The 27,355-nt window shown below is 40.1% G+C and overlaps 2 protein-coding genes across 12 annotated transcripts in view; one reads left to right on the top strand and one right to left on the bottom strand.

Moving 5' to 3' along the window:
- The window catches only part of AK9 (adenylate kinase 9), a 118,391-nt gene extending 107,362 nt beyond the window's left edge, over nt 1-11,029 (bottom strand). Inside the window, exons 1-6 of the mRNA XM_086317381.1 lie at nt 10,992-11,029; nt 10,532-10,677; nt 3,428-3,555; nt 2,071-2,134; nt 504-556; nt 312-408 (exon numbers count right to left, since the gene is read on the bottom strand). Of these exons, the coding sequence (XP_086173507.1) occupies nt 312-408; nt 504-556; nt 2,071-2,134; nt 3,428-3,544 (331 nt within the window). The 5' untranslated portion in view covers nt 3,545-3,555; nt 10,532-10,677; nt 10,992-11,029. The remainder of the gene's footprint in view (nt 1-311; nt 409-503; nt 557-2,070; nt 2,135-3,427; nt 3,556-10,531; nt 10,678-10,991) is intronic.
- A 393-nt stretch (nt 11,030-11,422) lies between these two features.
- FIG4 (FIG4 phosphoinositide 5-phosphatase) overlaps nt 11,423-27,355 on the top strand; it is a 172,298-nt gene continuing 156,365 nt past the window's right edge. For all 11 annotated transcript variants that reach the window (XM_086317377.1, XM_086317375.1, XM_086317368.1 and 8 more), the window contains exon 1: nt 11,423-11,698. Coding sequence is in view for 6 of the 11 variants with exons in the window: in XM_086317368.1 (XP_086173494.1) it covers nt 11,633-11,698 (66 nt within the window). In the remaining 5 variants the exon portion in view is untranslated. The remainder of the gene's footprint in view (nt 11,699-27,355) is intronic.

Raw genomic sequence — 27,355 nt, 5'->3', positions numbered from 1 at the left:
AGTTAACAGAGGCTGTCGGCACTGCATGAAGGACCACAGCAGGTTATTGATGCTTTTGCTGGGTAAGATGTTGCTAAAAGAAGGCTGAATCACATAAACTTAAATTTTGAAAACAAATGTAGATTCTGAAGAACAAAAACAAGTAAACAAGCAAATAAAACTATCAGAGTTACTCAGTTGAATTCAGACTCTGGGATTCCTGTGCCAGGGGGAAAAATTAAAGGTGCAACTCCAGGAATTATTTGTGCCTTAGATAAACCATGAGTTTTAAGGTTGCTCTGAGAGCCACTGATGTATAAAAATGAACATACCAAAGTGAGAGACTTCTGAGGAGTTCAGCTTATCCAACATTAACTTTGTGACAAGTTCATCTGGAATGCTTTGGCCACTGATCAGCATTGACTGCAACTAAGAACAAGCATAGATATTGTATATGACTGTACAATGTACATGTGATACACAGCTTTTAAAGAAATCATAACAGTTTCGAAACTTAGATTTACCATAGCTCCCGTTACAGTGTCACTGGCAATCTGTTCTTCCAAAATTGGTAAAGCTAAAATATGAATTCAGAATATTAGCACAAATTGTTCTGAGAATTTTCAAGTAAGAAACATATTTGTGTGTTTTTAACTAGTAACACAGATTGATCTTTGTGTCACTTTAGAGTTTACAAAGCACATTTACACTCAGTATATCATTTAAGCCTATGTAAAGGACAAGGTAGCAGAATGTATTCCATAAACAACTTCTCTCTGACATTCACCCAGCTAAAAGATCCTGGGGAAGCTAACTTCCCAAACACCTTTGCACCTTGCATGCCTGAGCTCTGTGTAGTATACCAGGGAATACGGATGAAATGGGGTTGTATATGACAGTGATTTGGAAATTAGAAAGTATTATGATACTTTTATAACCATGCATAGTTATATATACTGCCCATTAATTTTGCACACTGATTGTATAAAAGGAAATTACACATCCAGAAATGTTTAAAATAGATAAAACTCTGAAATTAATCTAGGAAAAAGGGGTCCTGAGGGTGAAATTCTATAACTTGGTTCCTTTTTAAGATGACATATTTAATCCCATGATGAAAGATATTCTAGGACAGAAATGACAGGGGCATAACCTAGGGGAGGACCCAGGAACCTATGATGTCCCTATCTGCTGTTAATCTATGATAAGTTTGGTGCTTTTTAAGATTTCCTACAAGTGGATTTTATTTTGATAAAGAAAAAGGAGACATTTTTAAAGTTTTGGGTGTGTTTGTGTTATGTGTTAACAAATTGTTCTCCCTCCAAGTTGTACCAGATCACCATTTCACTGACAGCATGTGAAATGCTCATTTGATAACATTCTTACCAACAATGATAGTAGAAACTGTAAAGATTCACTGCCAATCTATTCAGCAAATATGGATCAGATTATTTACATTAGCACTTCTTTGAATAATAACAAAGTTAAACTCTTTTTCGTATATTCGTCCATTTTTATTTCTACTTTTATGAATTATAGATTCATTCTTTTGCTTATTTTTTTAAGGAATAAATGGTTTTATTGATTAAAAGAATATGTATGTACAAAGATATAAATCCCTGTCTTATATATCGCAAAGAATGAAAAGCGAATTACAAATGATAAAAAATAAAATTAATCATTGAAGATAATTTAGTCCTGGGAAATCTTCCCATGAGCAGCTGTGAGAGTTTCATCTCTTCTCATCTTTCATAGGGAGATACCCACAACACACATATCCCCATTCGTTCTAAATTATGCAATTAGAGAACTGGAGGCAGTAGAATGGAGTCAAAGATGTTTCATAAACATCTTAAATTCTATGACCAAAATTAAGACTAACAAAAGGGCAAAACATGTTTGATGCTATTTTAAAGATAACATTAAACAGGGTTGGTAGTGATGTCTGATAAAGCAAACACAGTAAATAATCATAGACTCTAGACAGTAAGTAGATGGGCGTATGGGTGTTCATTGTATAATGCTTTACCTTTTAATGCATATTTGAAAGTTTTCATAATAAAATATTGAGGGGGGAAAGGTAAAATTTACCTTCTACACGAATACATTTCCATGCCTGTGTTATCTGTTGGGCTAATGTTGTCTTCCCAACCCCCTTAAAAAGAAAGACATTATGTAAAACCTAAGATAATAGCTATTTCCCAACAAAACACAATTTTTAAAGATTATATTAATAGGTACTACAATTACATAAATATTGTCAAGTAAAATTTTTCCATACAATAAATAAAGAATAGACCCTAGGTATGAAATATTTATAGCTTCATTTTTCTCTGTTAACTGTCCCACTTGTCACATTTTGTGAAGTGATTTAAGTTTTTTTTTTAAATTAATAGTCCTGAAACCAGGAAGGTGTACTGTAATGGTATTCTAGCTATTTTCCTCTTCACTTGTTAAATTTTATAATTCTGAATACAAATCATTGTGATAATATTGTGATTCATCATTTTATTTCCTTCCTAAAGTTTATGATTGTGAATGACTAAATGTAAAGACTTCCATATAGTAACTTTCAAGAGCAAAAACTTGCTTCTTAATAGACATCTTTGAAAAGTATCATAGTTTAAAGATAAAAGCTCACTTTAATGAAGTAATGTTTACATCTGATTGCTTCCACTGTTGACTTTTAAAACTCCACTATGTTTTTAGAAACATAATAAAAGTTATTGGAAACATTTCTTGACTCTGTCCCAGGGTCGGCAGAAAAGCAAGTCAAGAATTGGGTTCAGTCCTAAGACTCCGCTATTCCAGAGAGGCTTTTATGTTAACTACCTCAGGCCCTTTAATGGTAGCTACCAACTAGCTCAGTGGCTGAAAACAGTTCTCATCTAGAGGTCTTACTAGAACTGCCTAGGAAGGAAAGCTATCTTACAACAGCCATTCTTGGTTCCTTCCTGTTTTGTGGAAAACTGATAACATAGGTCCACTAACAAACTGTGGGTGAAGATGAAGCACATTCCCTCTCAGGAGCTTTAGACACTGATGGGAGAATCTTCTGTTTGTCTCTTTAGAGTCCTGCCTTCACATATCCAGAGAGCCTCACAACAAACTTCATAGAAGTTTTGTGTGAAAATTGAGTGTGAAATAACTTTGGATCACATACTATTAATAATTGTCATGGAGCAGTGCTTTGATGAGTTAATTTTTTCATAATATAAAAGCAAAGATAAATACAACCTAGGTTCCTTTTCAGTAATAGTGTACAAGAGGAGAGAAAGTTATAATTTACAAACAATACTATATCAGCGTTCAAGTCATACAATGAATGTCTAAAAAACACTCAAAAAATTAGCACATTATATGGTTTTCATTTTTATATGGTAACAGTAGATTATGACTTTAAAATTTTTAAATTATATTAAATAATAAGTTAGAAGAGATAACTTACTGGTTTCCCAAATACAACAAAGCAAACAGGTTTAGACAACATAAAGTTTATGTCAGCTTCATCTTCATTAAATATATCCGCAAAAGGATGCTTTTCTGTCTTCTCTTGAGAAGTCATAATACAAAACACTATAGTAAGAAAGAGTAAGATTGTTAAAGTGCCTAATTTAGGAGAAATAGGCAGGTAGGTTGGGGAGAACTAGAATATTCTGTGAATTTACTAAGCTCAGAAGCCATTCCACTCCACTGAGAGATGGGTTTTGCCAGTAATGGCAAATAAATTAAACTGATCTATTAAAACAATACTTGGTTCATAGTTTGAGACAGAAAGCAAAAGCTAATATATGCTACATAAAAAACAGCTAAAATAAAGTCTCTTTGACAGACTAAATTAAGGAAAAAATACACACATGTACATATACACATGTATGTTTTGATGTGTGTATTCTATTAAAGGTCAAATTAGTGTACACACAATCACCCAAAAAAAGCTCAATAACAGACACTTAAAAAAATCAAATTAAATGCTATATGTATGCACACATAAAAATTTGTCTATGGGTATGTATGTAGGGCCTACTAGTGGCTCTAAAAGAAATCCTGATGGAAATGAGAAAATATGTAGAACTGAAAAACAATGAAGCTAATATATAACAAAATATGTAAGCTTACAATTTAAGAAGTTAGAAAAAGAAAAATAGGAAAAATAGAAAAAATATCTTAAAAATTAATAAATTAGGAAATAAACATTACACAAAGAAGGTCAAGAAAGCTAAATAGTGGTATTTTGAAAAGATTTACAAATAGAAAACTCTATCAAGATTTATTAAGAACAGAAGATAGAAAGCACAGACAATATTAGACATTAGTTTTTTAGAGGTGTGTTTTCTCACATCTCAAAACTAAGATTTTCCTATGTTTTTGTTTTTTATTTCTTTCATTATAGTCAGAGAATGTTCTCCATGTTATAATAATTCTTTGAAATTTGTCAAGTCTTATCTTATGGCCTAGCACATGATAAACTTCAAAAAAATTCCCTAAATCTCTGAGAAGAAGAAACAATTTATATTTGTTTGATGTAGTATTCTTTAAATGTTGACATCAAGTTTGTGAATTTCATTGGTTAAGTCTTCCATAATGCTTGCTGATTTACTGTCTACTTGATCAAACAATATTCGACATAGAAGGAAGCAAAACAGAGAAAATAATGCTGCAGAGAGATAATAAGATGCTATCATAAAGTTATCCCAAATAAATGTGAAAACTTAAGCAAAACTGACAAATTACTAGAAGAATCAGCTTCTTAAGAAAAGGAGAAAAACTTGAGTGGTTCTATAACCATTAAAGAAATGGAATCAGTAACTATAAGTCTTCCCACAAGGAAACCAGATGGTTTTATTGCAGTGCTCCAAGTCTTATAATTATATAGACAGTCTTTCAGAAAAATGATAAAGTGGAGACTTCTTACATCAGTTTATGGGTCTCATATAACCTCCATACCTAAACCAGAGAATAGCACAAAAAAGCAAAATTATATGCCAATTTCATTCATGAAGAAGATTCTTAAAAATCCTAATCACAGTATTAGCAAGTTGAATTTAGCAATATATGAAGAAGATAAGATCATTACACTAAGTTGGGTTTCCCCAGGAATTCAAGGACAGTTTAATGTGGGAAAATTAATTTTCATATTAAAATAAATTTAAGGAGAAAAACTATATGATCATCTTAATAGAAGTATGAAATAATTCAGCACCCTTTAATGGTCACTAAAAGATAAACCTCTTACCTACTAAGAATAGAAGTTCTTTTATTGGTAAAGTGTATGACAAAAAGATAACCATTATATCTAATGATTAAATACTTAAAATATTCTTTTTTTAAAACAAAACTGTAATTATTTCCAGATGATATGATTGTTTACATAGAAAACTTAAATATACCACAGATAAATTTTAAGAATTAATAAGATAGTCCAGTTTGCTGAATTCAAAATCATTATACAAAATTCAGTTGTATTTCTATAAATCAAAAATAGCTAGAAAGTGTAACTAAAGATAAATATGACTTAGCAGCAAAAACATAAACTAATAATTTAATGAGGATTAAACAGAACAAAAGATATACAAGCCCTTTATGGAAAAGTTATAAAACCTTATGAAAATATTTTAATGAGCAGACTTTCCATGAAAAATGGACCAAAACTTTGTCCTAGTAGTCTGGGAAATTGCTCATGGAACCATGAAAAATGGATTAGAGGGGAATATATGTGTGTGTGTGTGCTCAGTTCACTTCAGTTGTGTTTGACTCTGTGACCCCATGGACAGTAGCCTGCCAGGTTCCTCTGTCCACAGAATTATCCAGGCAAGAACACTGGAGTGGGTTGTCATTTCCCTCTCCAGGGGATCTTCCCAACCCAGGGATTGAACCCGCATCTCCTGTATCTCCTGCACTGCAGGTAGATTCTTTACCATTGAGCCACTGGAGAAGCCAGAGGGGACCATATCCTTCCGGGTAAATGTGATATGGTTACATTTTCTGTGGAAGTTAAGAATATTTGAATAGGCTTAAAATACCAATATTATTTTAAGATGACAATATGAAACAAGATGTAGTAAGAAATAATACTATTAAAAAATTGAGATGAAAACTTCATGAACTAAAGGCCTGAAATTTCAAGATTAGAAAAAAAATACCGTGAAATTAGTATAAAATGTAGTTGTAAAGGGGAAAATGCATCTAAATGTTCTCAAGAGAGCATGCATTTATTAGGGAGTCTCCATAATATACAGTAAAATCAGGGCCCTGAAGCCTGGGATGGAGATATGTAGGTGGATGTCTAAGTACCTTGAGTCTTGAATCCCAAATGCTCTGCATTAACAGAAGTAGTTTTCTCATATCTGGAAAAGAGCAGCTTCTCCTTGCCTCACCTGAGGCAGATGCCTCAGAAAACAAGCTTGACCTTTACAAGGTCTACCTTTATTTTCTCTCATAACTTCTAGAGCAGTAACTGGGGTTAAGTGTCAGCCCAGCCCAACTGGAGGCACTGGTCAGGAAGAAAGTTATGCAACTAAAGAGCTCCAGGGCCTGACTGTGATGTACCAACAGGAACCAGGAGAAAATGCCTAGGAAAGATCTTGAGGGTGCCAGGTGGGGGGAATGTAGACTATCCAGTTGGTTGATATGTGGGCTCTCTCACACTACTCATAGTTTAACATCCTAGCTAGGACACCTAAAGTAAATCCTAATTTTCACTGCTGGTAAGGTTACTTGATGCTTGGGAAAAACCAATAGACTATAGTAAATGAGGTGAAAATGCCAGACTGCCTTAGAGGGCATAGAGAAAGGTGTTAAATACTCATGGAGTATACTCCCCAGCCCTTCTCCAAGAGAACCTACAACCATTAACCAGAGAAACAGACACTCTGGATATAGAAATATTCTCCTTTTTCACAAGCTACAGGACACAGGGTCTGAGCTGATATCAACACCAGCAGATCCAAAATGCCATCATAGCCTCCTGTTAGAATGAGGGCAAATGGAGAACCAGTGATAAATGGGGCCTTGGCTCAAGTCCATCTTATAGTGCATCCAAAGTGTTTGCAGGATCACTCCGTGGCTATTTTCATGGTTCTTGAGTGTATAACAGGGACTGCAGCTGGCAAAACCTTCACTGGGGTTCCCTAACTGTAGAGTAAGGGCCACTGTGTAGAAAAGGGCAAGTGGAAACTTCTGAAACCGCATACCCACTCCTTAGCTTCTGGCCAAGATAAACAATAGTAAATCATTCTGAATGAAATGGAAGAGTGCTACCCCTAAACTGTTTAAAAGATGCATCATATTGTTGTATCGGAGAAGGCAATAGCAACCTACTCCAGTACTGCCTGGAAAATCCCATGGATGGAGGAGCCTGGTAGGCTGCAGTTCATGGGGTCGTGAAGAGTCAGACACGATCGAAGTGACTTAGCAGCAGCAGCAGCATGTCGTTATATAGTTGCTCAGTTGTGTCTGACTCTTTTGTGACCCCATGGACTGTAGCCCACCAGGCTCCTCTGTTCATGGGATTTCCCAGGCAAGAATACTGGAGTGGGTTGCCATTTCCTTCTTCAGGGGATCTTCCCAACCCAGGGATTGAAGTTGTGTCTCCTGCATTGGCAAGTGAATTCTTTACCACGGAGCCTCCAGAGAAGCCCTTAAAAGATGCACAGTCCTGTTTAATTCTGTAGTCTGAATTTCTGCAAAAACCAGACAGATCATGACAGATAATATTGGGCCACTGTAAACTTAACCAAGGGGCAGCCCTAATTTCAGCTGCTGTGCAGAGCCCTTTTTCTAGAGGGACACAGTTTCTTGTACTTGATATGTAGCTACTCAACTGGAAAATGTAATTTTTTCAATACACACCAAGGAGGAGGGTCAGAAGCAGTTTGTATTTACATAGAACAGTCAGCAGTGAACATTTAATCTTACCCCAGGACTCTCCTGCTCTTTGTAACAAATATAGTACAAGGGGGTCTTGTTGATCCACAGTATTGACAATACCAGGCCTGGTAAGCAGGAAATAGCCAGTGTTCTAGATGCCCTCATAAGATATATGAGCAGCAAAAAGTGGGAAATAAACCTTTAAAGACTCAAGAACCTGTTATAATATATTGGTGAAGTTTTCAAAGGCCAGTGGCCAGTCATCTGGGACATTCTGAGACATTCTCTCCAATATAAAGTACAAGTTACTATACCTTACACCTACTTCTAAAAGGGAAGTGCAATATTTTGTAAGTGTCTTTAGTTTTTGGAGGCAACATGTAAAACATTTGGGAATACTGTTCTGATTCATTTAAGGGGTGACTTGGAAAGCTGTCACCTTGGGCTTCCCAGGTGTTGCTAGTGGTAAAGAACCTGCCTGCCAGTGCAGGAGATGTAAGAGGCTTGGGTTTGATCCCTGGGTTGGGAAGATCCCCTGGAGGAGGGCATGGCAACCCACTACAATATTCTCACCTGGAGAATCCCATGGACAGAGGAGACTGGTGGGCTGCAGTCCGTAGGGTCGCAAAGAGTTGGACATGACTGAAGCGCGGAATCCCTCCTTGGAAAGCTATCAGTTTTCAGTGGGGCCAACAGCAAATTGCCAACATTCGTTTGATCATAGAGAAAGCAAGGGAATTCCAGAAAAACACCTACTTCTGCTTCATTGACTATGTTAAAGCCTTTGGCTGTGCGGATCACAACAAATTGTTGAAAATTCTTAAAGAGATGGGAATACCAGACCATCTTACCTCACTCCTGAGAAACCCAAATGTGGGTCAAGAAGCAACAGTTAAAACAGGACATGGAACAATGGACTGGTTCAAAATTGGGAAAGGAGTACGTCAAGGCTGTATATTGTTACCCTGCTTATTTAACTTATATGCAGAGCACACTATGGGAATGCCTGGCTGAATGACTCACAAGCTGGAATCAAGATTATCAACAACCTCATATATGCAGATGATACCACTCTAATGCAGAAATGAAGAGGAACTAAAGAGCCTCTTGATGAAGGTGAAAAAGAGAGTGAAAAAGCTGACTTAAAACTCAACATTCAAAAAATTAAGATCATGGCATCCAGTCCCATGCTGCTGCTGTCACTTCAGTTGTGTCCGACTCTGTGTGACCCCATAGACGGCAGCCCACCAGGCTCCCCCGTCCCTGGGATTCTCCAGGCAAGAACACTGGAGTGGGTTGCCATTTCCTTCTCCAATGCATGAAAGTGAAAAGTGAAAGTGAAGTCGCTCAGTCGTGTCCGACCCTCAGTGACCCCATGGACTGCAGCCCATCAGGCTCCTCCGTTCATGAGATTTTCCAGGCAAGAGTACTGGAGTGGGGTGCCATTGCCTTCCCCAATCCAGTCCCATAACTTCATGGCAAATAGATGGGGAAACAATCAAAACAGTGACAGACTTTATTGTTTTGGGCTCCAAAATCACTGCAGGTGGTGACTGCAGCCATGAAATTAAAAGACACTTGCTCCTTGGAAGAAAAGCTATGACAAACCTAGACAGCATATTAAAAGCAGACATTACTTTGCCAACAAAGGTCTGTCTAGTTAGAGCTAGACAGGGGTTTTTCCAGTAGTCATGTATGGATGTGAGAGTTGGACTATAAAGAAAGCTGAGCGCTGAAGAATTGATGCTTTTGAACTGTGGTGGTTGGAGAAGACTCTTGAGTCCCTTGGACTGCAAGGAGATCATACCTGTCAATCCTAAAGGAAATCAGTCCTGAATATTCATTGGAAGGACTGATGCTGAAATGGAAGCTCCAGTACTTTGGCTACCTGATGCAAAGAGCTGACTTATTGGAAAAGACCCTGATGCTGGGAAAGATTGAAGGCAGGAGGAGAAGGGGATGACAGAGGATGAGATGGTTGGATGGCATCACCGACTCGATGGACATGAGTCTGGTGTGTTGCAATCCATGGGGTTGCAAAGAGTCAGACACAACTGAGCAACTGAAGGGAACACATTTACCAGTTGGAAAATCCTCTAGCAGTGAGTTCTGCGATTAACAGGGGGCCCATCTCCTGGGAAACCTAGCACTTCTACCTAGGCTAGGTTAGCTGCCATTCCAGTACATCTAACACCTCACAGTAGGTGCTCAGTAAATATTCGCTGAATGAAGACATTATCCCCTGAAAAGGGAAGTGGGTTTAAAAAGCGGGATTTATGGAGATCCCAGTTCAGTTTTCGGAGAAGGCAGTGGCACCCCACTCCAGTACTCTTGCCTGGAAAATCCCATGGATGGAGGAGCCTGGTGGGCTGCAGTCCATGGGGTCGCTAGGAGTCGGACACGACTGAGCGTCTTCACTTTCACTTTTCGCTTTTCTGCATTGGAGGAGATTACAACTCACACCAGTGTTCTTGCCTGGAGAATCCCAGGGACCGGGGAGCCTGGTGGGCTGCCGTCTATGGGGTAGCACAGAGTCGGACATGACTGAAGCGACTTAGCAGCAGTAGCAGCAGCAGTTTAGTTTTGCAAGAAAAGGCACTGGTTTGGCGTCCCCGCAGGAGATGGGATTCCATTCATGCGACACCAACATGCATCTGAGCGGTGAATTCCGACCCCTACTTACCTGGCCTCAGCAGACCCCGGCAGACCCCACCGGTTGGCCGCAGCCGGCTCCCGGGACAGTCTGTTGAGCGGTTGCCAAGGGATCTGTTGAGCGGTTGCCGAGGGAACCCAAGGCCGAGAAGATCGCAAAGCCTCTTGGGGCGGGACCTACGGATGGGGGTCTATGATTTACTGAGTTATTTTCTTTTTTTATTAAATGTTCACTTTTGTACCAAATTTTGTATTCATAATTATAATACACTCCTTTTCACAAATATGGACAGTGATGATCAAGGAGGGTACGTGCACTATGTTCACGTACATCAAAAGAAAGAAATCTTTTAACGCAGCACTCTAAAGCCATTGCTACACCGTTACACTCCGCAATTCACTCTTAGAATTTAGAAATGGTTAAACTTATGCACAAACAAACATGTGACAAAGTTGGGAATTTCCAACTTTAGATGATTAAAAGAAATTACCTGAACCACACACCCTCTGGATAATATGAATTCTGTTGATTCTCCTAAGGGTAAAAATAGACAACAAAGAGATGGGAGGGAAAAACAGACACTAAGAGAAAGAACACAGCTTTTCAGGAATATAAGGGCAGAAGTGGGAGGCAGGGAAAATAGACCAACTTGGGAATGAATCTGTCCGCAACTCGGAGAACCGTTTCAAAAGAAGCAATCCAGTCCCAAATTATCCACTTTTCCAAAGAGAAGGACCACAGAAGGGAGAAATTCAACTAAATCGGCAACGCTCTTCCCCTCCCACGTTTCCTCCTGCCAGCATCAAATATGGCGCTCTTTGCTTCCTCCCCCGGCAGCACGCAGGTTCTGGAAAGCTACACCACCTCTCTTTGGTAAATCCTCCAGCCCCGCCCCCGCGCGGCTGGGGCGGGGCTTGCCTGGAGGTGGGGCGTAGGGATCCGGAAACACCTGAACCGTATTAGCTATTCCCTTATAAATTTAGCGTGCAGGCAGTGTTTTTCCCGGCTGAACTTGGCGTCCAACTGCTAAGGAGTCTCCTCTTCGAATCTTTTGGGGGCAGCCCAGAGGCTGCGGCAGTTTGGGCCGCGGCCTGGTGCCCTGCCGTGGGGGCCCCCATATTAGCTCGAGCCATGCCCGCGGCTGCTGCCCCCATCATCAGCTCGGTTCAGAAGCTGGTCCTGTACGAGACTAGAGCTGTGAGTACCCCGCGCCGTGGGGCGCCGGCGGGAGGATGGCGGCCGAGTAGGTGTGGGGCAGAGACAGCATTCTCCCCCTTTGCTCCCCCCATTTTCTCAGTTCCCTTATCCCCGCAGAGGGGAATGTGTCCGGGGCTGGGGGTGGGGTTGGGGGTGGGGGCGGGGGTGGGGGCGGTCTTCGCCTTGTCATCGCACCCAGGGCACTGCTGCTTTTGCAGCAAACATTCCCACTTAAAGAGCCACGGTCGGAGCACACGGGCAACAGGTGTTTGTGGTATCTCAGAAACTGTTAATGGGGCTTTATACGAGTTAACTGAATTCTTTTCAACTTTCAGAAAGGCGTAAGAGTTCTGCAGTTCACTGGTTGCAGTACAGGCAGGGGTATGGAGAGTGTTTTTGATCATGGCACAGCATTGCTGAGATTGATGTTAATTACGTGCGCTGTACTTGCTGACGAATTTCTCTTGATTTGAAAGGAAGGAAAAACGTATTTTCTTTAAAGACAGTCGATTTGTTTGTATAACATTGTTTTGCTTTTCACTTGACTTTTCCAGCACATTTTATTTTATTTCGTCAAATCGCCATGAAAATAGTTACTCGTAGAATAAGCAGACTCGTTTTTAGGTTACTGCTGCTGCTGCTAAGTCGCTTCAGTCGTGTCCGACTCTGTGCGACCCCATAGATGGCAGCCCACCAGGCTCCCCCTTCCCTGGATTCTCCAGGCAAGAACACTGGAGTGGGTTGCCATTTCCTTCTCCAATGCATGAAAGTGAAAAGTGAAAGTGAAGTCACTCAGTCGTGTCCGACTCCTAGCGACCCCATGGACTGCAGCCCACCAGGTCCCTCCGTCCATGGGGTTTTCCAGGCAAGAGTACTGGAGTGGGTTGCCATTGCCTTCTCCCACATACTATGTTTAAACACATCAATTTCAGCCCATTAAGCCGAGCATGCCTGAGGACTGGCTGATATGTGAATGTTCTTTCTAAAGCAAAATTCATATTATAGGGCTTTTCTGCTCAGAAACTTCAGTGGCTCCCATTCTGAGGAAAGGAAACTCTGCATCCCTTAAGTTGCCATTTAGTTACTGGCAACTAAGTAGATCCAAGAATAAAAGAAAGATCCAAGAAATAAAATTTCTTTAAAATGAAAATGGTCAGTCAGTTCAGTTGCTCAGTCGTGTCCAACTCTGTGCGACCCCATGAATCGCAGCATGCCAGGCCTCCCTGTCCATCACCAACTCCCGGAGTTCACTCAAACTCACGTCCATCAAGTCGGTGATGCCATTCAGCCATCTCATCCTCTGTCCCCTTCTCCTCCTGCCCTCAATCCCTCCCAGCATCAGAATCTTTTCCAATGAGTCAACTCTTCCCACGAGATGGCCAAAGTACTGGAGTTTCAGCTTTAGCATCATTCCTTCAAAAGAATACCCAGGGCTGATCTCCTTCAGAATGGACTGGTTTGCTCTCTCCTTGCAGTCCAAGGGACTCTCAAGAGTCTTCTCCAACACCACAGTTCAAAAGCACCAATTCTTTGGTGCTCAGCTTTCTTCACAGTCCAACTCTCACATCCATACATGACCACAGGAAAAACCATAGCCTTGACTAGACGGACCTTTGTTGGCAAAGTAATGTCTCTGCTTTTGAATATGCTATCTAGGTTGGTCATAACTTTCCTTCCAAGGAGTAAGCGTCTTTTAATTTCATGGCTGCAATCACCATCTGAAGTGATTTTGGAGCCCCCCAAAATAAAGTCTGACACTGTTTCCACTGTTTCCCAGTCTATTTCCCATGAAGTGATGGGACCAGATGCCATGATCTTCGTTTTCTGAATGTTGAGCTTTAAGCCAACTTTTTCACTCTCCTCTTTCACTTTTATCAAGAGGCTTTTGAGTTCCTCTTCACTTTCTGCCATAAGGGTGGTGTCATCTGCATATCTGAGGTTATTGATATTTCTCCCAGCAATCTTGATTCCAGCTTGTGCTTCCTCCAGCCCAGCGTTTCTCATGATGTACTCTGCATAGAAGTTAAAGAAGCAGGGTGACAATATACAGCCTTGACGTACTCCTTTTCCTATTTGGAACCAATCTGTTGTTCCATGTCCACTTCTAACTTGTGGCTTCCTGACCTGCATATAGGTTTCTCAAGAGGCAGATCAGGTGGTCTGGTATTCCCATCTCTTTCAGAAGTTTCCACAGTTTATTGTGATCCACATAGTCAAAGGCTTTGGCATAGTCAATAAAGCAGAAGTAGATGTTTTTCTGGAACTTTCTTGCTTTTTTCATGATCCAGCGGATGTTGGCAATTTGATCTCTGGTAATGGTAGCAGGTTGTATTAATGAGAATAATAGCTAATACTCTTGGAAGAGTTATATAGTCCAGGCACTGGTCAAAACACTCTACATAGTTCATTATTTAATCCTCATAAAGCTTCTGAGACAAATATTGTTGCTATTACTGTTATTATTTGGTGAAGGAAAAAATGAGGCAAAGAAAGGTTAGGACATTGAATGGTGTGGGCTGGTAACTGGCACCAGGTGCAGAGAGTGTGTAACTGGATGGCAACAAATTGCGTATATAAATTGAGAGTAAATGACTAGAAATTTTCACAGCAATTTGACAGAGTAATTGTATTTCAGATGAATCAGATAAACGTAGGGCTTATGGATAATGTCTTTGGTTTTTTGTTTTCAGCTTTATTATGGAAATTTCAAGAAAATACAAAGTAGAATAATAAACAGAATAATAAACTCCCATCTAGCCATCACCCAGCTCCAAAATAACCAACATTCTGTCATCCTCTATTACCTATAGCTTGTTCCACTTCCACCCACCACATATTATTTTATATGGTTCTTTTTCTTTAAAATGTACATAAATTGAACATGCAAATCTAAGCTACAGAATTTGGACAGGAGCATACATGTGTAACCACACCCCTGTGTTGTCACAGAAAATTCCCTTGTGTCCATATCTGGTCACCTGTCCCTTCCTTCCTGGCAATTAATATTCTGTTTTTTAAATGTTAGATTAGATACACCCATTAAAGAATTCTGTGTGAATAGAATTGTGCACACTGTCTTGAGTCTCGTGTCTTTTGCTTGGCGTCATGTCTTTGATGTTCATCCATGTTGTGTGTAACAGTAGCTTCTCCTTATGGAGTACTCATCCACTGGATACGTATTCCACAGCTTTGTTTATCCCTTAACAATATTGGCTTAGAATGTTACCACGTTTAGACTGTTGTCTCTTAGTTATGTGTCTCAGAAGTGTAGGCCAGGGAAGCAGTATGAACCAGGGGAAGGGCTGTCCTCTGTCTCAGGTCACATGCAGACAGGAGATAGAAAGCAGGGTAGCAGACGTATTAGTACATTTAAGGTGGTTGGAGTGGAGGTCACTAACTTATTGGGGGGCTTACCTCTAAGTGGCTATTTTAAAAGGTGCTCTGGGAAAAGCAAACCAGGAATTTATGGTAGGACTCCTCAGCTCACTGGTTTATGTAAATGTCCACACTGTTGGTATGAGCAGGGAAGAATACTGAAAAATGCCTAGAAACAACTCAAAATAGTGTTTTTCTCATCACACTCAGGTACAGTGGATCTCACTACTTCTTTTTTGAAATTCACTTTAATTTTTATGTTTTACTGCAGTAAAGTTGATTTAATATGTTGTGTTTATTATAGGTCTACAGAATCTTTTTTAGTTCAACATACAGATTCTTTACTCAAATAGGTAGCAACAGGGTGTTGAGTAGAACTCCCTTGCTATACAGTGGGTCCTTGTTGATTACCTGTTTTATATGTATTATTGTGGATTTGTTAATCCCAACCTCCCAATTGATACCTTCCCTCACCTTTCCCTTCTGGTAACCATAATTTTGTATTCTAATTTGGAGACTCTGTTTCTCTTTTGTCTGTTGGTTCTTGGGCGTCAATGTTCAGATCCCACCAATATGTGATATTTGTCTTTTTTTTTTTTCTGACTTACATCACTCAGTATGATGACAACTACTTTCATGCATGTTGCTGCAATAGGAATTGGCTCATTCTTTCTTTTTCATGACTGAGTAATACGCCATTATGGACATGTACCACTCTTAATGCATTCGTCTGTCCTTGGACATGTCTCTTGCTTCAAGGTCTTGGCTATTGGAAGTAGTACTGTAGGGTACATTTGGGTGCAAGTTTTTTGTTTGTTTGTTTTAAGAATTCTGGTTGTCTATGAATATCCTGTTAGGAGTGGGACTGATGAAATATATATGGTATCTCTGTTTTTACAGTTTCATAGTTCTGTATTGTACTGTTATCATTCATACACTCCTGGAGAATCCCATGGACAGAGGAGCCTGGCGGGCTGCAGTCCACAGGGTCACAAAGAGTCAGGTACAACTGAGTGACTAACACTTACTTAGCAATGTAAGAGGATCCCCTTTTCTCCACCCCTACTCTAGCGTTTATTGTTTGTAGACATTTTGATGATGGCCATTCTGAACACCAGAAGGTGATCCCTTCTGATTTGCATGTCTCTGATAATTTGTGACTTTGTACATCATTTCATGTGATTTAAAAAAAAATAGTGTCAGTAGTACTTGCCTTTTCATATTGTCTTGATGACACTTTGCCCTTTGTAAAGATTTCTTTTAGAATACTTACTGAAAATTTTGAGGACAGGTATCTTGCAGCCCAGCGGTCCTTTTGAATATTGTCCCCTGAGCAACAGTTTTCAAGTTGTTTTTGCGTCAAACGGCCACAAGGCGGCAGCATTTCTTCGAAGCCCAACTCTGCCTCCTTTAGCAAACAGCCTCAGTGGAAGTCATGGTTTAAGGTTGTATATTGGACTGGATTGTGCCAGAAGCAACACCCCAAAGCTTGGATCTTGTTGCTTCCTATTTTTCCCTAGTGTTATGTATAGTTTTTCTTTGAGTAACAGTGATATACGGTGTTCTGTGTGTATAGAATCTTTTACATTTACACATATACATATATCACTTGATCTTCAAATTCTTATGTCATAGAGATTATTACAGAATGTTGAGTAGACTTTTCTTGGTATACTCAAGTCCTTGTTGATTATGTATTTTGTATGTAATAGTTTTTATTCGTTAATCCCAATTTCCTCATTTATTCCTTCCCAACATCTTTCCTCTTGTGTAATGATAATTTTATTTTTGACTGTTGTGAGTCCGTCTGTCTTTGGTCAGTTGGTTTCTTGGTATTAATTTTTACATTTTCCCTCTAAGTGATATATGATATCTGTTTTTTCTGAGTAACATCTCTCAGTATGCTTAGAACTAGGTCCATGTGGGTTCCTGCAGTTGGTATTATCTCCTTCTGTTTCGTGGCTGAGTCTCGTTGCATTGTGGACATATGCCACTTCTTCTGAATTCATTCATCTCTCTGTGGGAACTTTATTGGCCCCAGGTCTTTGACCTTGTAACTGGTGGTGCAGTGCAGATTTGGATGCATGTTCCGTTTTGAATTCTGGTTTTCCCTGGATTTTCTCATAGGCGTGGGGCTGTGGATCATGTAGGTAGCTCTGGTTTTCCTTTAAAAGCACCACATGCTGTTCTCTAAAGGGAGTGCAGCCAGTTTCATCCCACTTGCGTCTTAGGAGGCTTTCCTTTTCTCCAGGCCTTCTCCACTGTGGATTCCTTGAAGACTTACTGATGATGGCCATTCGGGCTCTGGCATTGTGAGGCCTCACTGTACTTCTGATTTGCATGCCTCTAAGAAGAGGGGAATTTGTGCACCATTTCATGTGTTCTTTTCTTTAACTAAATGGTGATAATAAAATTGACTTGTAGTTGGCTCCCTGAAAGTCAACCAGGTGTTGAATTTTTCCGGATTACCTACTTCAGGACATTTATTGACAGAAGGCTATCATTTACAACCCTGCAATTCTTGTGAATATTGCATGCCCAATAAGCATTGATTTTAAACTTGCTATTTTGGAAAACAGCCACAGTGCGGCAGGATTTCTTCATGCCCAACTGGTTACCAGAAAGCAGAGCCATGGTGGGCGTGGTGTTTCTGGGTGTAAATTAGTGTGGAACGTGCCAGCACAAACACCCCTAGTCTTGTGTCTCATTACTTACTGGTTTTTAAATTAATTTAGTTATTATTAATAACTATTATTTTGGCTACTGTAAGTGCTGCTGTAGTGCACATTTGGGTGCCAGTTTCTTTTAGAAATCTGATTCTGTTCCAATATCCTGTTAGGATCGGACTCTCAAATCTATGGTAGCTCTGTGTTTACCTTTTTAAAAAAATTAATTTATTTTAATGGGAGGATAGTTACTTTCCAATACTGTGATGGTTTTTGCCATACACCAACCTTTTAAAGACAGTTCCCTATTGTTGTGTCTCGTGGCTGTTACCATCTATATGCCGCTGGCATTTTCTCCACCCCTACTCTGGCATTCATTGTGGACATTTTGATGAGGGGAGTTTTGACTGTGATTCCTCACTGTAGTTTTGATTTCCATGTCTCTAATAATTTGTGACTTTGTGCATCATTTCATGCGCTTTTTAAAAAAACCATGTGAGTAGTATCTACCTTGTGATATTGTCTTATGAAATACAGCCCTTCTAAAAATATATATATATTTTTTAGAATACTTACCCTAGATAGTTTTTGAGGACTCGTACCTTAAGTCCAGTCATCCTTGTGAGTGTTAGTTCTCGTAAAGTGAAAGTGTTAGTCGCTTAGTTGTGTTCGATTCTCTGTAATCCCATGTAACGTAGCCCTCCAGGCTCCTCTGTCCATGGAATTCTCCAGACTAGAATATTGGAGTGTGTAGCACTTCCCCTTCTCCATGGGATCTTCCTGACCCAGGTATGGAAACCGGCTCTCCCGCCTTGCAGGCCCATTCCTTTACAGTTTGAGACACCAGGGAAACCCATTTTCCTGTGTGGGTATGTTAGTTGCTCATTTGTGTCCGACTCTTTGTGACCCTTTGACTCAAACCCACCAGGCTTCACTGTCCATGGAATTCTCCAGGTAAGAACACTGGATTGTGTAGCATTCCCTTTTCCGTAACATTTTTCAAGTTGCTGTTGCGGAATATGGCCACAAGGCGGCAGCATTTTCCAAACCACCACTCGGTTCTCTGGCAAACAGCCTGAGCAGACATGATTTGGGGTTGGCAATTAGACCGAAATATGCCAGAAGCAACACCCCAAAATTTGTGTCTTGTCACTTCTTTCTTTTCTAATTCAATGTTTAGGTTTTATTGGGTGTAACAGTGATGTGCAAAGCTGGATGTGTACAAAACTGTTATATTTACACATACACATGTATCTATTGATCTTCAAATTATTTTCCACAGAGGTTATCACAGAATGCTGGGTTGATCTCCCTTGGTATACCTAGGTCCTTGTTGGTTATATATTTTATATGTAATAATTTTTGTTTGTTAATCTAAACATCCTTATGTATTTTACATGTTACGGTTTTTATTTGTTAAACCAACTTCCCAGTTTACCCCTTCCCCATATGTTTCCACTTTTTTAATGATGATTTTATTTTCTCTTTGGTCAGTTGTTTTTCTTGGTTAATTTTCAGAATCCACCTTTGAGTGATATCATGTGATGTGTCTTTTTTTTTGAGTTAGCTCTCTGAGTATGGTTAGAACTACTTCTGTGTTCAGTTCAGTCACTCAGTTGTGTCTGACTCTTTGTGACCTCATGGACCGCAGCACACCAGGCTTCCCTGTCCATCACCAACTCCCGGAGCTTGCTCAAACCCATGTCCATCGAGTCGGTGATGCCATCCAACCATCTCATCCTCTGTCGTCCCCTTCTCCTCCTGCCCTCAATCTTTCCCAGCATCAGGGTCTTTTCCATTGAGTCAGTTCTTCACGTCAGGTGGCCAGATTATTGGAGTTTCAACCTGTAGGTTGCTGTAGTTGTATTTTTTCGTTCTGTTTAATGGGTGAGTCATGTGCCATTGTGGACCTACACCGCTGTCTGTCTGTGCGTTCATTCTCGATGGACACTTTGCCTGCAGGTCTTTGCTGCTGTAACTGGTGATGCAGTGCAGCTTTCGATATATGTTCCTTTTTGAATTCTATTTTTTTCCAGATATTCCCTTGGTGTGGGCTGCTGGATCACAGGTTGCTCTTGTTTTCCTTTAAAGGCACCTGCATACTGTTCTTGTGTCAGGATTTTTCCAGTGTCATCTCACCATCGCCTTACAGGCTCTGTTTTTGTCCAGGCCCTCTCCACCAGTATTCTTCAAAGACTTGATGATGCTCATTCAGATTGGAATGAGCTGAGCCCTCATCATAGTGTGGATTTGCATGGCCCTAAAAACTGGCAAATTAAATTTTTTTTTTAAACAAAGTGTTAATAAAATTGATGGTTGAAATTGGCTCCTTGAAAATGGGCCATGTGTTGAATTTTTTGGATTACCTTCTTCAGGACATTTAGTGACAGTGGGTGTCATTTGCACATGTTGTCTGTGAACGTTGTGTGCCCATGAGCGTTGATTTTAAAGTTGCTGTTTGGGAAAAAGCCCACAAGGAGGCAGGATTCCTTTATGCCCAACTAATTACTACAGAAAGCAGAGACGAGTGGGAGTGGTGTTCTTGAGTGTGAGTTCGTGTGGAATGTACTAGCACAAACACTCATAAGCTGTGTCTCAATATTTGATTTTTTATTAATTTAATTTTTTTAATTTATTATTTTTACTAATTTTTTACTTGTGTAGAGAATCTTGGAGAAGGCAACGGCACCCCACTCCAGTACTCTTGCCTGGGAACTCCCATGGACGGAGGAGCCTGGTAGGCTACAGTCCATGGAGTGGCTAAGAGTCGGGTACGACAGAGCGACTTCACTTTCACTTTTCACTTTCCTGCACTGGAGAAAGAAATGGCAACCCACTCCAGTGTTCTTGCCTGGAGAATCCCAGGGACGGAGGAGCCTGGTGGGCTGCCGTCTATGGGGTCACACAGAGTCGGACACGACTGAAGCGACTTAGTGGCAGCAGCAGCAGAGAATCTTTTCCAGCTCTATGGGTATCTCTTCCTCTTTGGCTTTTTTTCAGGGTTATTACAGAATGTGGTGTAGACCTCCCTTGCTCTCTAGGAGGTCCTTTTTGATGACACCACTGATATCACTCAGCACATTAGACCTGGGTTCACGTCTGTTGCTGCAGTAGACATTGTCTCATTCTCATTCTTTTTTTTTTTAAGCATTCGAACAGAACATCTAATTTTATTTTTATTTTCTTTATTTAAATAAAATTTATTTATTTAGTTTTTTAACCCCCAAAGCATTTTGTATTGGGATATGGCTGATTAACAATTTGTGACAGTTTCAGGTGTACAGTGAAGGAACTCAGCCATGCATATTATTTTTCATGACTGAATATTATGCCACCATGGACACATACCCCTTCTTCTTTAGCGTTCATCTGTCCTTGGACGTTTTGGTTGCTTCCAGCCAGCAGCGGTTGCAGGCGCTGCTGTGGTGCACGTTTGGTGCATGCTTCTTATAGAAATCTGGTTGTTTCCAAATGTGCTGTTAGGATGGGGCTGTGACATCAATGGTAGCTCTGTTTTTACTTTTTAAAGACAGTTCCCTGTTGTTATCTCTGGTGCCTGTTAAGTTTATCTACCACAGGCCCTTTTCTTCACCCCCTCTCTTGCATTTATTGTTTGTGGACATTTTGATGATGGCCATTTTGACACTGCAATGTGATCCCTTATTGTAATTTTTATTTCCATGTCTCTAATAAATGTGATTTTTGTGCATCATTTCATTTGCTTTTTTAAAAAAAATAGTGTAAGTAGTTTCTACCTCTTGATATTGCCTTGATGAAATTCAGCCCTTTGTAAGGAAAATTTTTTAGAATACTTACCTAGGAGGGTTTTTGAGGACTGATACCTTACAGCCCAGCCATCATTGGGACTGTTAGTCCCTTAAAGTGAAAGTGTTCGTCGCTCAGTTGTGTCTGACTCTTGGTCACCCCGTGGAATGTGGCCCACAAGTATCCTCTGTCCATGGAATTCTCCAGGCAGGAATATTGGAGTGCGTAGCCATTTCCTTCTCCAGGGGATCTACCTTGACCTGGGTGTGGAACCCAGGCCTCCTGCATTTCCGGCAGATTCTTTACTGTCCCAGTCACCAGGGACACCCAGTTTCCTGTGGTGTGTGTTAGTTGCTCAGATGAGTCCGACTCTTTGCAACCCATGGACTGGATTTCTCCAGCTCCCCTGTGCATGAAATTCCCCAGGCAAGAATACTGGAGTGGGTAGCCAGCCATTCCCTTCTCCTTAACAGGTTGTGGTTGGTGTTGTGGGCAACGTCCACAAGGTGGCAGCATTTCCCCAAGCCCAACTCTACTCTGGCAACCAGAGCCTCAGTAGACATCTTGGTTTGGGGTTGGAAATTAGACTGATATATACCAAAAGCCATTTCCTTCTCCAATGCATTGGAGAAGGAAATGGCAACCCACTCCAGTGTTCTTGCCTGGAGAATCCCAGGGACGGGGGAGCCTGGTGGGCTGCCGTCTATGGGGTCGCACAGAGTCGGACACGACTGAAGCGACTTAGCAGCAGCAGCAGCAGCAGCATACCAAAAGCAACACCCCAAAACTCGTGTCTTGTCGCATCTTTTTAAAAAAATTCAGTGTTTAGTGTTTTGGGGCGTGACAATGTTGTATAATGTCAGATGTCTACAGAAACTTTTATATTTACATATATATAACTATTGATCTTCAAGTTATTTTCCATAGAGGTTCTTACAGAATGTTGAGTTGACCTCCCTTCGTATACCAGGTTGATTCCACATTTTAAATGTAATAGTTTCTATGTTAATACAAACTCCCTCATGTATATATAATTTCCTTCCTCATTTTGTATATAATGATTTCTATGTGTTTCTCTAATTTACTCCTTCCCCACATTGTTCTCCTTTCTTAGTGATCATTTTATTTTCTACTTGGTAACTGTCTGTCTCGGTCGGTTGTTTTCTTGGTTATAGTTTAGGTTCCATGTGTAAGAGATACCATGTGATATGTATTTTTTTTTTTAGTTAGCTGTGCCCGTGTAGGATGCTGCACCTGGTTTGTTTTTTATCCTATTTAGTGGGTGAGCCATGTACGTTGTGGACCTGGACAGCTGTCTCCTGGTCGTTCATTCTCGATGGACACTTTGCCTCCAGGTCTTTGCTGCTGTAACTGGTGACGCAGAGTAGCTTCGGATGGATGTTCCTTTTTCAAATTCTGGTTTTCTTCGGATATTCCCTTAGGCGTGGGACTGCTGGATTACAGGTTGCTCTTATTTTCTTTCTTATTTCCTGCATAACTGTTCTTACCAGTTTGATCTCACCATTACCTTAGGAGGCTGTGCTTTTCTCCAGGCCCTTTCCACCAGCATTCTTCAAATATTTATTGATGATGGCCATTTAGACTTGGTGAGATCAGCCCTTGTTGTAGATTAGATTTGCATAGCTCTAAGAACTGGTCATTTTGTGCATCATTTCATATGCTCTTTTTTTTTTTTTTTAACATTGGTAATGAAATTGTCTTGTAAAATTGGCTCCTTGAAGGTGGGCCGTGTATTGGGTATTTTTTTGGATTACCTTCTTTAGGACGTCTAGTGACAGCATGTGTCATTACAGCTGTGCAGTCCTTGTGACTGGTGTGCCCAGAGCATTGATTTAAATTTGCTGTTTGGGAAAATGGCCTCAAGGAAGCAGGATTTCTTCGTGCCCAACTCTAGTAACTAGAGAAAGCAGAACCTAGAGGAAGTGGTGTTCCTGGGTGTTAATTTGTAGGGAATGTGCCAGCAGAAACAACCATAAGCTTGTGTCTCAATGCTTGTTTTTTTTTAAATATATTTAATTTTTAGTTTGTAATTTAGTAGGTTGTTTTGTAAAGTGTTTTTTTGTAGGTGTAGAGAATTCTTTTCAGTTCTGTATGTATCTACTCATCTTTGAGTTCTTTTCTTCTATAGGTTATTACAGAGTGTTGTACTGACCTCCCTCGCTCAACAGCAGGTCCTTGTTGATTACATATTTTATATATATTATTGTGGATTTGTTAACCCCAACCTCCTAATCGATACCTTCACACCCACCATTCCCTCTGGTAACTCTAATTTTGTTTTCTAATTTTTTTTTTTTTAGCCCAGAAAACAATATTTAATATCTTTTTTTTTTTTTTTTACTTTACAATATTGTATTGGTTTTGCCATACATCAACATGAATCCGCCAAGGGTGTACACGTGTTCTCCATCCTGAACCCCCTCCCATCTCCCTCCCCATACCATCCCTCTGGGTCATCCCAGTGCACCAGCCCCGAGCATCCTGTATCCTGCATGGAACCTGGACTGGCGATTTGTTTCACATATGATATTATACATGTTTCAATGCCATTCTCCCAAATCATCCCCCCCGCCCCACAGAGTCCAAAAGACTGTTCTATACATCTGTGTCTCTCTTTTGCTGTCTCTCATACAGGGTTATCATTACCATCTTTCTAAATTCCATATGTATGTGTTAGTACACTGTATTCGTGTTTTTCTTTCTGGCTTACTTCACTCTGTATAATAGGCTCCAGTTTCATCCACCTCATTAGAACTGATTCAAATGTATTCTTTTTAATGGCTGAGTAATACTCCATTGTGTATATGTACCACAGCTTTCTTATCCATTCATCTGCTGATGGACATCTAGGTTGCTTCTATGTCCTGGCTGTTATAAACAGTGCTGCGATGAACATTGGGGTACACACCTTATCTTTGACAAAGGAGAAAATGGAGAAAAGACAATCTCTTTAAAAAGTGGTGCTGGGAAAACTGGTCAACCACTTGTAAAAGAATGAAATTAGAACACTTTCTAACATCATACACAAAAATAAACTCAAAATGGATTAAAGATCTAAACATAAGACCAGAAACTATAAAACTCCTAGAGGAGAACATAGGCAAAACACTCTCTGGCATACATCACAGCAGGATCCTCTATCACCCACCTCCCAGAATACTGGAAATAAAAGCAAAAATAAACAAATGGGACCTAATTAAAATTAAAAGCTTCTGTGCAACAAAGGAAACTATAAGCAAGGTGAAAAGACAGCCTTCAGAATGGGAGAAAATAATAGCAAATGAAGCAACTGACAATTAATCTCAAAAATACACAAGCAACTCCTGCAGCTCAATTCCAGAAAAATAAATGACCCAATCAAAAAATGGGCCAAAGAATTAAACAGACATTTCTCCAGAGAAGACATACAGATGGCTAACAAACACATGAAAAGATGCTCAACATCACTCATTATCAGAGAAATGCAAATCAAACCCACAATGAGGTACCATTTCACGCCAGTCAGAATGGCTGCTATTCAAAAGTTTACAAGCAATAAATGCTGGAGAGGGTTTGGAGAAAAGGGAACCCTCTTACACTGTTGGTGGGAATGCAAACTAGTACAGCCACTATGGAGAACAGTGTGGAGATTCTTTAAAAAACTGGAAATAGAACTGCCATATGACCCAGCAATCCCACTGCTGGGCATACACACTGAGGAAACCAGAATTGAAAGAGACACATGTACCCCAAAGTTCATTGTTTTCTAATTTTGTGAATCTGTTCTCTTTTTTCAGTTAGTTTATGGGCATGAATTTTAGACTCTACTGCGAAATGATATTTGTCTCTCTTTTTCTGACCAGTGTCACTCAGTATAATTACAATGAGCTCCATGAATTTTGCTGTAGCTGGCTCTGTCTCATTTTCTTCTGGACAGCATAATACACCATTGTGGAGAGGTGCCACTTCTTTACGCATTCATCTGTCTTTGGGCGTTTTAGTTGCTTCCAGGTCTTGGCCTTTGCCATGATGCTGTAGTTCAATTGTGGGTGCAAGATTCTTGTAAGAATTCTGGTTGTCTTTGACTATCCTGTTAGCATTGGGACTGCTGGAATATATGGTAGCTTTGCTTTTACAGTTTCATCGTTGTGTATCATGGCGGTTACCATTTACATACCACTAGAAACATAAAAAGGTCCCTTTTCTCCATCCCCAGTTTAGCATGTATTGTTTGCAGACATTTTGATGGTGGTCATTCTCACCGCCTGGAGGTGATCCCTCATTATGATCTTAATTTGCATGTCTCCAATAATTGGTGATTTTGTGCATCATTTCATGTGCTTTTTTTTTTTTTTTTTACAAAATAGTGTCAGTAGTCTCTGCCTTTTCATATTGTCTTGATGACACTCTGCCCTTTGTAAAGATTTCTTTTAGAATACTTACTGAAAACTTTTGAGCACAGGTATCTTGTAGCCCAGCTGCCCTTTTGAATATTAAGTCCCCTAAGCAACAGTTTTCAAGTTGTTTTTGTGGAAACAGCACAGGAAAGCAGCATGTCTTCAAAGCCAACCCTGCCTACTCTTGCACACAAAGGTTCAGTAAAAGCTGTGTTTTGGGGTTGCACATCGGACTGGGCTGTGCCAGAAGCAACACCCCAGAGCTTGAGTGCTGTCACTCCATTTTTTTTTAGTTTACTGTGTAATTCTGCATTAACGAACAGTGATTTACAGTGTTCTATGTGTTGTATGTGTACAGAATCTTTTACATTTGCACATATACATATGTCTGAAGGTGAAAGTCACTCAGTTGTGTCCAACTCTTTGTGACCCCATGGACTCTACAGTCCATGGAATTCTCCAGACCAGAGTACTGGAGTGGGCAGCCTTCCACTTCTCCAGGGGATCTTCCCAACCCAGGGATCGAACCCAGGTCTCTTGCACTGCAGGCGGATTCTTTACCAGCTGAGCCACCAGGGAAGCCCTATTGATCTTCAAATTCTTATCTCATAGAGATTATTACAGAATGTTTATTAGACTTCTCTTGGTATACTGAAGTCCTTGTTGATTATGTATTTTGTATGTAATAGTTTCCGTTGTTAATCCCAATTTCCTCATTTATTCCTACCCACATCTTTCCCCTTGGTTAATGATGATTTTATTTTTGACTGTTGTGAGTCTCTGTGTCTTTGGTCAGTTGGTTTCTTGGTATTAATTTTTAGATTTCACCTATAAGTGATATCATATGATATCCATCCATTTTTTCTGAGTAATGCATCTCTGTATGCTTAGAACTAGGTCCATGTGGGTTGCTTCTTCGGTATTATCTCATTCTATTTCACGGCTGAGTCTCATTCCATGGTGGACGTGTACTGCTTCCTCTTTAATGCATTCATCTCTTGATGGAAACTTTATTGGCTTCCAGGTCTTTGCTCTTGTAACTGGTGATAAAGTGCAGCTTTGGAGGCATGTTTCTCTTTGAATTCTGGTTTTCCCTGGATATTCTCATAGGCATGGGACTGTAGATCATAGGTAGCTCCAGTTTTCCTTGAAAGGCACCTGCATACTGTTCTCTAAAGAGAGTGCACCCATGTCATCCCACCTGCATCTTAGGAAGTTTTCCTTCTTTCCAGGTCCTCTCCACCACGGATTCTTTGAAGACTTATTGATGATGGCCATTCAGACTTTGGTGATGTGAGCCCTTGTTGTAGTTTTGATTTGCATGTCTCTAAGAACTGGTGAATTTGTGCACCATTTCATGTGCTCTTTTCTATTTCTTATCAGTGGAAATAAATTGACTTATTGAAGTTGATTCCTTGACAGTCGACCAGGAGTTAAATATTTTTTTTTTTTGA

Source organism: Bos grunniens, chromosome 9, assembly GCF_055505025.1.
Source record: "Bos grunniens cultivar Pamir isolate PY7600 chromosome 9, Bosgru_T2T1.0, whole genome shotgun sequence".
In the NCBI taxonomy this organism is placed as follows: domain Eukaryota; kingdom Metazoa; phylum Chordata; class Mammalia; order Artiodactyla; family Bovidae; genus Bos; species Bos grunniens.
The sequence above is the reverse complement of the archived record's forward strand: the minus strand, read 5'-3'. Positions and strand labels throughout refer to the sequence as shown.